Source organism: Lineus longissimus, chromosome 9 (assembly GCF_910592395.1).
Source record: "Lineus longissimus chromosome 9, tnLinLong1.2, whole genome shotgun sequence".
NCBI classification, from domain to species: Eukaryota; Metazoa; Nemertea; class Pilidiophora; order Heteronemertea; family Lineidae; genus Lineus; species Lineus longissimus.
Window position 1 is genome coordinate 17011912 of NC_088316.1, and position 12251 is coordinate 17024162.

Consider the following 12251-nt stretch of genomic DNA (forward strand, 5'->3'; position numbering starts at 1 on the left):
CAAAGGGTTGCGATGTCACCAATAGATTTAGATTACTGTGACGAAAACTCCACAATCTGCACCAAAATATTCATCAATTTCGTTATTGCCGTCTCTTAAATATCAATCTACTGTGTTAGTTGTTATACTAAACGGAAGAGACGGATGTAAAATTGTATATGGTGTTTTCAACTAGCGGACGTAACTCCATGTATGTGGGAAGAGAGATTTATTGTAGTTCTTATGGTGATATAGAGAATCAGTCATAACTTATTGACAACTTCATTGTCGTTAGCACACGTTTACATGTGATGTGCATTATCGCTATTCACCTTGGGAATTCTCTAAGGTATTTCTCAAGAAATGTTGTCACATCGGTAGCCTGCGCAGCTAATACATCATCAAAATTTGAAAGATTTAGCACTGTTAGTCAATTCGCTAATGCTAATAATAGGAACTTGCTATTAATAATTTAGTTGAATATCTTTGGTAGATGTCCAGGTTGAATTAGCATGACCCAATATCCGTATCCAGTCACTAATATGCCAAACAACCAATTGCCATTTACTACAGATAAATGGTAAAGCGGCTCTTTTTTCATCGGATGCCATTTACGCTAGAGTGCCAGCAATCAGTGCCATTTGTTGCGAGCACCATTTGTTTCGAGAATGCTGCAAGAGGAAACGGGGGATTAAGTCTAAGTCCGATGGATAGATTCCGGGGATGAATGTTAGCCGGCTGATGAATGGGCTGAGGCTATTTCTTGTTAATGTCATGGTAAGGGACGTAACTTCAACATTGACCAAAGATTTGGCAGCTCACCAACACACATTTTTGTGCTACTTGCTGCAAAATCAGTTTTTTGTGTTGTACCGTATCATTAGAGTCCAGTAGTGCTCTGAGCATAAAAATCAGGTGTTCCGCAGAGTATACCGTGTGTGAAAGCTTAAGCCTCTTAAGTCGAACCAGCCCGGTCCCACTTTGTCAACTGTCTTCTTTTTTTATTTCATGAAAAGAGTAGTTTGTTTCTTCTGTACACTATCTCCAGTATCTTCCTTACCCACCTGCCTCGTAACCAAATCACAGATAATAACCACCATTAAGCAATCCCGTCACCTTACCTAAACAATGTACATTACGATAAATTGCCCTGATAAATACTATCGGTGTTGTACCAAGGCGTAACGGGCTCGCGGTGAAAAATGACGCTGCCGCAAGTAGCTGCTTTGTCTAAGCGGAGACAAGCGGTATTTTGTAAATGTAAGCTGAGAAAGCCTCATTACATGGGATTATGGGCAAAGGAAATTGAACAGGGGATACTTCTTGATGGAATCCGTCAGGTGCTGATGGGGACTGATCGAGGGATGATGATGTGAGTGATGAGGGCTTCTGGTTAGGATTAGAGACCAAGAGAAGAACTGATATGGAGCAAAATGCAGGGAAACACATTTTGGCTGAAACCTGACTACCAGAAACACTCTGATTCGAGTAATCAGACGATGTCAGATGGCAGTTAGATATATCATCAGATGTAAAGATCAACATTTGCCGAATAGCATTCCCCGAAGATGACGTCACTGCAGCTGCTGCCCTCTATTTCCCCATCGTTGAATTACAGGCAATGTCGGACAAACATGCGGTTTCGTAATGGATTCAGGCTTTCTAACTAGGGCAGTTAGATTCAATCTGGCACATGTCCGAGTGTTGGAAATACTACATAATTGTTCTGAATATTTCTCTCTCTGACTCTATGGTATCATTCATGTTAAAACAATGCAGGGTCAGAGATAATTGACTTTGAAATAAGCTCAAATGCGTAGAAATAAGTGTCGATGTCCGACTGTCACGTGACTAAAACGTCATCAATATCTTATGCAAATGACCTTTTGAGCTATAAATAGTAACTTCGTGGGATGCTATTGATATTTTGTATGGATCGCGACATTCCATATAGCCATGCAGTGCAAAGGTTTCAGAGTCAAAACCAGACAAGCTCTTAAAAGCCTCACTGAAAACATATGCACATATGTTTTCATGCACATTTATTTGCGTTTTGAGTGTCAATAAAGCAAACTAAGGAGGTCGTTTCAATCATTTGCAGCCCATTTCGGGAACGAAAGTATTGATTGGAGGCTTACATCTCAGACCTGCAGTGCTGCGTAAAGGTAAAACGGGAAGAGATCAGAATATATGCTTGCCAAACTTCACTATCGATCTTATGGAAGACGAGACACAGGTTCTTGGGTTTTTAATATTCTGTCATTTTTCTATTTCGCAGATACTGCCTCGGCCAAAACGTCACCACGGAAGAAATCAGCAACATAACTCAGGTGCTTGACAGACTGCTGACTGGTTACGACAAGAAGCTACGACCAGGGTTCGGGGGTAGGTTTCTGGCCAATCAGTAGACGTGTACATTCAAAACTCTTACCTCAGCGCATCCATACACTGAAATATACGTACATGTAATGCAATTGGCTAGGTGGACCTATACTTCTGCCGTAGATTTTACTCCAATAAGTGATGAGACCGCATCCAATAGATATTGGACATGCACTTGAGAAGGAACTCGGCTAGCATATTCATCACTTGTTGTAACATGAATAAGAGTTAATAAAGTCAAGTAGACATCTCTCCGCTGAAATAATTTAACAAGTTGCAGAATGATACTTTAAACTGTATGGTATGGTAATCGACTCAAGCCGTTTTTGATGTTGCAGTTGTAGCTACATTTACGAAAGAAATAACGTTGGCCTTTTTATTTGGTCCTGCGTAGGAACAGGAAAACTTCAAAAGCCCTGGCGTGACAAAACTGCAAAGGACGTTTTCACTGACAATTCCGTCACCTGAATCGAGTAGAAGAGCTGCGTTTTAAACTATCATCAGTGCTCTTTAAAAACCTTCAAGAACCCATAATTTTTCAAGAGATATTCCTTCAGATTGTAAGCGTTCTCTATTTGCAGTAAAAACTGATTAAATTATGCTACGAGTATTTCTGTAAAATGTTTCAATTAATCTCCCTGCAGTGAGAATCCGACAAATTGATGCGCTGTTCTAATCATTCCAGCATTTGCAATATCTGCCAGTAACATCGGGGAAGAAACTCTCAAGAGCTGTAGAAAATTTCATTACATTTTCTCAGTTGGTGACTTTTTCATCGTGACTGTGATCAACGCAAACAGAGGAAACCCGTCAGCATTTCAATTAACTCCTTTTTTTTCGAACGTGAGGATGACTCCGACTTTGAGGGGCATTTGGAAGCACCTCAGAAACCTGGAAAACAGCTAAATTGGTATTCGATTGAGTGACTGCATTCTAAGCTTGTTACAGGCTTTGTAAACAGAATGATCAAGATATAGAAGGCCTCAGTAAAGTTGTTCCACTTGATAAGCCCTGCATCTTATTTCAAATAGAATATTGTCGTTATTGCTGGTAGTGGCATTATTACAAAAATGTTGACTGACAAATCACCTTTCACACTGCAGTAATGTTGCAGCTCAAAACAAAATTGAAAATGTTAACCAATTTCAGAACATATCTTACTTGTGAAAAAGGAGCAGGCATAAATAAACGGGGTTGCAACAGTCAACACTAAAATCAAAGTCTACTTACATGAAGAATGCAACAACATCGACATTAAAGTCAATTGAAACTTATGTTCCCAGACTAACCATTCCTCTTCTCATCCATCTGGTCACATCCCCGAGAACCCAGCTCTATTCATTTCTGATAAGTTACCAATTAGTTCCCTTCCAACAATCATGCTTAACAGAGAAGAGGAAATTGTCTTTTTAAGACGCCACTCCGAATTGCTTAGTTAAAGATGCTAATAAGCCACCTTTAACGGTTGTTCAGATTTTATCAATCTAATTTGATGGCAACTTGTGCTGTTTCTTCAATTGCTCCGTTAAAGAGAGACTGAAATATAAGTCACAGTCTCATATTGTTTCATCCCCGAGAACCTAGCTTTGTTCATCCTTCAACATCCATTTAAACTCAGTCTGTTTCATTCCCGAGAAAATATTTTTATTCATCCCAATCAATAAAAAATGTTACCAATTAGCTCCAATCTCACTGAATCTATAACAATCACGGTTAACAGCCAAGAAGAAGTTCTGTTTATTCGTGGAGGCTCCGTAGCCGCATTGGATAGTTGTTCAGATTTTTAAATCTGATTAGATAGGAACTTGTCATGTTTCTTCAATAGCTCTCTTAAAGATAATAAAAGCTAAAACAAATGGTTTTCGAATTTGAATTAACAGGAGAATATGGCAGCCTGTCATGCTCTTCAACTGTGTTAAAGATAACATAACTTGAAATTCAAAATAGAATAATGAATTCTAATTCAAATTCTGTGCTGTGCAAATATTAATCAAAAGTTGCCTCTGGGTATGAATCAGAATTTGTGAATCTTTAGATTGTATATGCAACACTGACTTAACTTGAAAGCCTTTTAAATGACTGTGAACAAAGTCAGATATTGTCTTTATTGTAGCAGCAGGGCATGACATTTGCCTTTACTCGACATAACAAATGCTTCCAGAATGCACACCACGTTCAAAGGTTGACGGGAATTATCCACTGAACCTTGTAAACGACACACGATTGTCAAAGATCTTATTAAGGAATCTCCTTTGGTCATGTTATTTCAAGGTTTAAAACATTTCTTGTTGTAAGATGACACAAACATACTACATAGTAACATTCTACCAGAGCTAGTTTTTCACATCAAGTTCTATCAGATAATTTGCCTTTGCTGTTCATAGTTCTCCGGAGTAACAACCACCAACGATGGACTTAAAGTTTTGGTATTTTAGTATTCTTGCACTCGTGATCTACCCTAATTTAAGAATATTTTAAAGAAAATAATTTTAATTCAACTACAGTTTTAAACCTTGTAATGTACAATTATTAGCTCACAGAGAAAAATGCATTCTTCGAAAAATAGTTTCTGCTCCTAGACACGAACACATTGCTAAATATTGAAAAGATTCGACCTCAAGTAGACACTGTAGGTCTTATCGACTTTGATAACATCGTTTAATATTAATCACCGATTCAAAAGATATTGCATGACTTCACATTAGGGATTGGGGTTGCAGCTTGTCATGGGTGGATTGGTCTCAGTACGATCATTAATAAATTCGTAGTTATTGTAATATTAGGAAGTCAATGTGATGAGCTGGACTGTTAGGCGCACGCAACCATCAACGAGTGTACTGAGGGGTAGTCGATAGGTAACGAAATGTATTGAAGAGAATGCATTAACTTTGTTTGAATTTGGTCAAAATTCAACAAAAGTAAACCATTGTCCTCAAACACATTCGTAATTAGCAAGCCCATCACCTCAATGAGTAATCAGATGATCAATCAAAAAGGACGGCGAGTCCAAACATTAAATAATGGATGACCATTCGTATATACTTGAGGCGACATGCTCGCATCAGTTTACCGGTTCTGAGAGGTTGTGACAATGTTTACTCAACACCATGACATTTGATCAATAACTCCTGCCTTAAATAAACTTCAGGATCGAATCTATCCAGGCCGGTTTGTATACAGGATGGTTTGGTTGATTCACTTTCCTTAATGACATGATTTGGCTGATATATAATATAATACTCTGAACACTGAGCTTGTCCGTAAAATTCAATTCAACACAAGAGCTGTGACCAACTAAACATCCATCTCCATGAAGAAGAATGTCATAAATTGACCTGGATACTCACTTCAGGTGGAAGCCAGAAAAAAACAAGCAACATACACTTGATACGATTTCAGACATGATACGTTTTCGATATACAGCAGTGAGGTTTTTTTGTTGAACAGCAGCTCCATTTCGCATTGCCTCTTCTGGTTAGTAACGTGTACAGTGTTGAAATACGGATGGCTATAGAATTTTTGTTATGCCTCCTCTACGTCAGTGCACCAGTTCCACGAAGTCATGACGACTGATGGAATGGAAGCCAAGTGGAAACCAACAGTAGACGATCTCCGAAAGTTTCTTTTCATTTGTATCAAAGCAAGAAAAACGAAAAAAGAGTACCACAGAGACAAAAAAGCCAATACATACGTGTTGGTTCACTGGCCTAACAAGGTTAGAAAGAAGTTACAAAGACGTCAGAGCACTTTTTTAAGAGATGCCGGTCGAATAAGTTCTACTGTTACGACAAAAAGGCATTCAGGGGAAATAGGCTTCATCTCTTATCCCTGCTCAATCTATGATGTCCTAGATACCAATCGAATGATCAACGACAGAGACAAAAGCGCTTTTCCCGTTAAATTTCTTTGGTGTGAGTTTTCTCTGCCTTTTATTTCATTTCATTGCCTCCAGCGTTTAAACCACTTTTATCCTCAGACAATTCGTTACTTCCATTTCGCTGCACTAACGTTCAATTTTCCACTTTCTAGGCAAATTCAATATCGTATGGATTGACCTGCCGCCTGACGTGGCATCGTCCGTTATTAACACGTATGGCTGATTTACGTGTCATGATCTTGTCCATTTAACGCCAGAGATCACTCCCATCCAGGCTATGATCTCGCGTTTTTCTCACCAGCGGCCTCAACCCCTGGTTAACTTGTATTCTGATATTGTTGAATTCAAACTTGTTAGCTCCACAAATACTTTTTACGTCTTAAGTATATATTTTGCTGACTTCTTCCTAATAACATTTGCCTTTTTTATCCTCTGCCATTTCATTGTAAGTCGGTAGTAGATGAATCACACAGAAACCACCAACTACATTGTAAACATACCAAGGAAGCGAGGTATTTAATAATATCCATCATAATCTCACAGTAATTGCTAAATTGACAGCTGGTCATCATCACATGTCGACTCATATCAATACATGTCGCTTGAGATACAAAGGAATAATAATTACTTTCCTGCTAAACAATCACCTCCCAATAATTAAAGGAGTACATGTACATACATTCGTCTCACTGCCAGACACAATGGTGTATGATAGCATTGGGTCCTAGAGATTAACCCAGTATGATTTGCATATTTCTTGTTATCTCAGTCTGTTGAAAATTATATACATTGTATTAGATATTTTGAAGATTTTAGATATTTTAGATATTCACCTACCTAGATTATCAGAACTTCCCAACAATGTAGACGCTGCCGTAAAGAAGTTCATTTTGCTGCCCAACTCTGTCAGTCCTCTGTCATGAGAGAGTTAAAGTAATAAGATGCTTTCAATATGGCACGAGCTAGGTTCTCTTTGAGCAGACGATTACACCAAAGGCGCTTGGCCACCATGGTCAATAAAAAGCAATTTATCCCCTCCGGACTCCGGCTGTTCATACACATTTGCTATCATGTTTCCGCCATGACACATCTTGTCTGATCCTATCGTCTGCTGACATCTGATCTCTGTTTATCAATCGTTTCAGTGAGTGTAATTATTATTTCCTTTATCTCACCAAGAGCATACGACTTAAGCGGGATCTGAGTGGTCAACTTCCCTGTTTTTCAGGACCTCCTCTCGTAGTTGATGTGTGGATGAGCGTTAGAAGCATGGGACCTATATCTGACGTAGCTATGGTGAGTTCAGTTTAATATAACAAACTAATGAATTGGTTTCTATTCTATTTAGGCAAGTCAATGGGAGCGACGTGATCAGAGTGAAGCTTTTGGGTTCAGAGACAGTTAACCTGACTGATTTGCGAACATTTGTATGATATTGATTTAATCATAAAAAAGCGAGATTTGCTCATTCTTGCTTTAGAATGTTTTGAAAAGGAGTCATTTCGGTATCGAAAATAATCCAGTGTGAAAATATCTAAAAACGCCCCCTGTCAGGTTAACTGCACTCTCTGACCCGCACAAAAGTAGGTCATTGAGCTTGAGTCGCCCATATACTACTCGCAGCAAGATGTCAAGTTAACTAGCAGCTCAATGTTTTACAGGTCCGCCGACAGAGGTTAGTGTGTGGATGAGTATCAGGAGTATGGGTCCTGTTTCTGAAATCGACATGGTGAGTCGTTTCCTTGGTACACATGCAGCCCAGTATCTATCTCTCTCGCTCCTTCTTGTAACCAAGGTTTGTAGAAGGAAATAGGAGACTTCTGACTACCGGTATAGGTTAAGATCTAGAGACTCGGTCTATCTCTTTATATAACCTGTCAATGCATTCAAAAAGGAAAGTTGTATTTTAGGGTTGTTGGTTTTTTTTCTTTCTTGTGATTATTTGAAGTCAATTAACGTATTATGGAAGCTTTGTCATAGTCCAAGGTCATAGTCCTATAATACTAGGGCCTATGTCAGCAACATTTTCTCCAATAGTCCTCGAATACAAAGCTGTTATCGTGTCAAGAACAACTTTGTATCGGGGGCAATTGGAAAAAGATCATAGAAACATTTTCAAACCTGGAAATTTAAACTTCTAAGTATATTCCTATTTCTTTCCTTTCTTATTCTTCTTTCTCCTTGATTTAATCTATCGGGTGGTTGGTTCTCATTGTGTGTTTTATTAACATGTGCATAATATTTGCTTTTACCAAGTTATATCAATTTCATTCAGAGCTGTTATCTGAATCCTTCATCTGTTCAAGCAATACCTACCAATTATTCCCTATGTCTATCCCTATTGCAAATCCCTATTATGATCATCCAAAACCTGGCTTATATCAAGTTTAGATTAATCCATACTTGCTTGTACCAACATACAACAGTGCTCTTTAACGTTCTGTTTGGATTACACAACTAATGGCATGGGACTGCCTCCTCCAAAATTTTCATGTGTGGTTCTGAGAGTGCATTCCTTTATTAATATCATGAATTCATGCACCAACTTATGCTAATATTCATCTCAAAGGCTATCTTGAACCATATACAATTTATACCATTTTGCATAATTCATTCTAATTACACATAACATCACAGTTCCTGTCCTCACCTAATTTTCATTAAGGCAAACACAAAAAATTACCACTCTCATTTCACTTTCTGCTATTACTGAACGATTTCGAGTTCGATCCTAATTATTATTCTTATTGCACAGTAAACTGTATGCACACATAAAACATGCCGTATTTCTTTTTTTTTAGATCTAAGACAAGATAATCATTTTCTATCCTAAAACCATGGTCCATATCAAATGAAAACTGATTGTTTAATGGTGTATAATTAATATGTGCACTACTAAGCATTTCTTTGTTCATTATTGTGACTTCTCATTTTTACGGAATACAAGTCAATTAATGATATTTCATTAATACGCGCAATACCACTGATCTTATTTCGTGGCCAAATGCTTTCAATTACCTGGGGAAATTGAGCCGATTGTACCAGGTCCAATGCTTTGATTGGTATGGTCATCGTGTACCCAGGAATCCCTGGATTAACGATATTGCTACACTCAATTCAATCAACATAGTCATTCATCCACAAAGTAATCTAGGTAGTAGGCCAATAACCTGAGCAGTGTAATGAAAAATTCTTGTAACACTATTGAAATAATCTGAATGCCAATTTTTTCTCAATAAATGTACAAACGATCCAATGCTTGATAGTCGTGATTATTATCATGATTATGACCTGCATTACCATTTTCACTATATCCTTACTGTCTTCTTTTTCAATTTTCTCTCATCTGAGCTAATGCTAGCTTTGGTAAGAGATGATGTGTCCATCTCAGTTTCTCCTACTATTCTACAAATGAGATGTTTCAGAATAATCAACAATAATTGGTAATATGTATAATAAAGACATATTATCTATTAACTAGTATCAAACAGGTTTATTAGATTTTTTATACACATCTTGGCATAAAGTTATTACTACACCCACGGTCCATTTGTAAACAGGATTGCTTCAAACCTCCTTTGCCTTCAACTAACCTGTCTTACATTCTTAAGTGACACTGACTAAAGCCTGTTATTCGGACTAAATCCTGTTATCAAGTGTCCTAGGCTAGGACAGCTACCAGATCATTCAGCGAGAAAATAATCCAATCAACTCAAGTTTTGCAACGATAGTCGTTCTTTGATTGATAACTGTGGAAAGAAACATTGGACATTGGACAAAGAACCTTGGACGTCTTGATAAAATTTCGTATTCCCCGAACGCCTACTAGCTAATGCACAGATGCAGCGAACCTGCAACTGACGAAATTCCTTTCCAACTCTTTAAGATTTGCCTTTACATAACAAATCAAATTATGTTCTTAAACGCCTTTACATTCAAGCCACCTCTTAACGCGATACCCTCCCTCGCACTTTCGCTGCTATAAACCCATCTAATGAGACACTTATGGAGATAATCAAATTTCTGCGCGCAGGAAGCGACGATATATGGGGATGTTTGTGTCTGCTTGCGGCTGCTCCATGGACTATTTGTCCAGGCCACTTGAGCCTGGGCTAACGAACTTATTGCCATCGACGTGTTTATGTCGGAGTTGGATTCGACCTGTTCGACTGATTTGATTATTTATACAAAATGGGTTAGCAGTCTCTTGTGATATTGGCTTCTCGTGACTAGAATTTGACAAGTTTGGCTGTGAGTACGAGCACATATCTTCTCCTTTGAGGTGAACGTGGTAGATATTGATGTTTTACACTCCAGAAAAAAAGAATTTTAAGCTTTCTGAATAACATTTACAGGTTTGGCTGCATAATCAAATAAGCACCCCATAGAGGTGTTTCGGTGAAATAAAAGAAATAAAGAATAAAGCGTAATTTCTAATCCAGATTTTCAATTACCATACAGCATCTTCCAATTCGTTCTGCAGTCTGTGCTATTACCTATAATCCGTAACGTTTTAAGTTTTCAAAATAATTATATTTTACAATGAAAAGAAACTGCTTAAATTCGATACATTTTCTAATTGGCTGTTTCTCTGATGTCTTGTCAGTTTTATGATTACCATTTTATGGTTTCGTTGTTGGGTAACATGTTTTAATTGTTTGATTTTCCAGAATCGGAAATTGGGTGGGATCTTTTTTGAACAAACTTGATTGGCGCGACAAATCCTCAGTGCCGACCGGGCTCCCGAATCCTACATTAGCCTTCCTCATTCTTCTTTCCCTGTACTTTCAGATGTACTCGATGGACTGTTACTTCCGGCAGACATGGGTTGACTCGCGGCTTTCCTTCACTGGCAATATGGAGAAGCTTCAGCTGAACGTGGCCATGCTGAAGGAGATATGGAAGCCAGACACGTATGTCCTGAATGGGAAGGGCTCCTATCTTCATGTTATCACAGGGCCAAATATATTGCTCAGAATCGATAAGCATGGAAGGATACTTTACTCCATGAGGTATGGGGGTTACTCTTTAAAGGGAGAAGGTGCGAAATGTTGGTTTTTCATTCTTAAAAGATCTCCAGCAGGGGAGTCACTTCAGGATGCTCAGAAAAAAATGATAATAAAGAGGACACGGTGTACTTTTACACCTACATGTATATGCCTACCTAGAAAACACCAAATACATCAAGATTAACCTTGCAAGCACTGTTGAATATCCATATTTTGAATCGATCTGCATAAAGGCGCTACAGGCTGCGACAAAGGTAATACTTCTTCAAACAAACATATTGAAAGACACCTTAATTTTCAGATTGACAATCAAAGCTACATGTCCTATGCACTTAGAAAAGTTTCCGATGGATCTGCAATCATGTCCGCTCCAAGTAGGCAGTTGTAAGTAAATTTTACAATCTCACCGTAAGGTGGCTTTCTTCAGTAATTTCGGCTGGTCACCGTCACCATGTTGGTTCTTGACACCTCCACTATGAAGCCGAGACGTCGGTCTTGGCTGCCATTGTATACAGCCACAACAGCTGATATTGGCATCGCCTTCGAAATTGACCACTGCCCAAGCCAGTCAGCCTCAGAAAAACTTGCTTTTTGTCAATGTAATCATCATTGGTGATTTCACGCCAAGGTTTCCTTGAGTACGCGAGTTTTGGTGCCTACGTTTATATCTTACTTCTCTCAGATGGCTACACCCAAGAAGACATCCACTACCAATGGAAGAACGGGCCAGCGGATTCTATAGAGATGGCCGACGGAATGACTTTGTCACAGTTTGACTTGATGGGTCACCCAGCTCGGAATGGCACCTTTCTGCTTCAAGATGGTAACATGAATTCTGCTGTTTTATTATGATTTCGGTTTCGATTTCATGTAAGGGTTGGCCAGATTCGCTGTCGTCAATCGCTAAAGGTGTCTACTATCTCTCTATTCGCTCATGGGATTTCAGTACAGTAACCTATAGCAGCAGCTCTGTTGCAGACCAACGGATTAATGTCTCTCACATC

The 12251-nt window shown here is 38.6% G+C and overlaps 1 protein-coding gene across 2 annotated transcripts in view; it reads left to right on the forward strand.

Annotated features, from left to right (window-relative positions):
* The window catches only part of LOC135493945 (gamma-aminobutyric acid receptor alpha-like), a 49802-nt gene that overhangs the window by 34602 nt on the left and 2949 nt on the right, over positions 1 to 12251 (forward strand). Inside the window, exons 3-7 of one of the 2 annotated variants that reach the window (XM_064781629.1) lie at positions 2258 to 2364; positions 7467 to 7534; positions 11030 to 11250; positions 11549 to 11631; positions 11930 to 12070. In XM_064781629.1, coding sequence (XP_064637699.1) covers positions 2258 to 2364; positions 7467 to 7534; positions 11030 to 11250; positions 11549 to 11631; positions 11930 to 12070 — 620 coding nt within the window. Of the gene's footprint in view, positions 1 to 2257; positions 2365 to 7466; positions 7535 to 7899; positions 7968 to 11029; positions 11251 to 11548; positions 11632 to 11929; positions 12071 to 12251 lie in introns of both variants that reach the window. The other variant, XM_064781632.1, reaches the window with a different exon arrangement.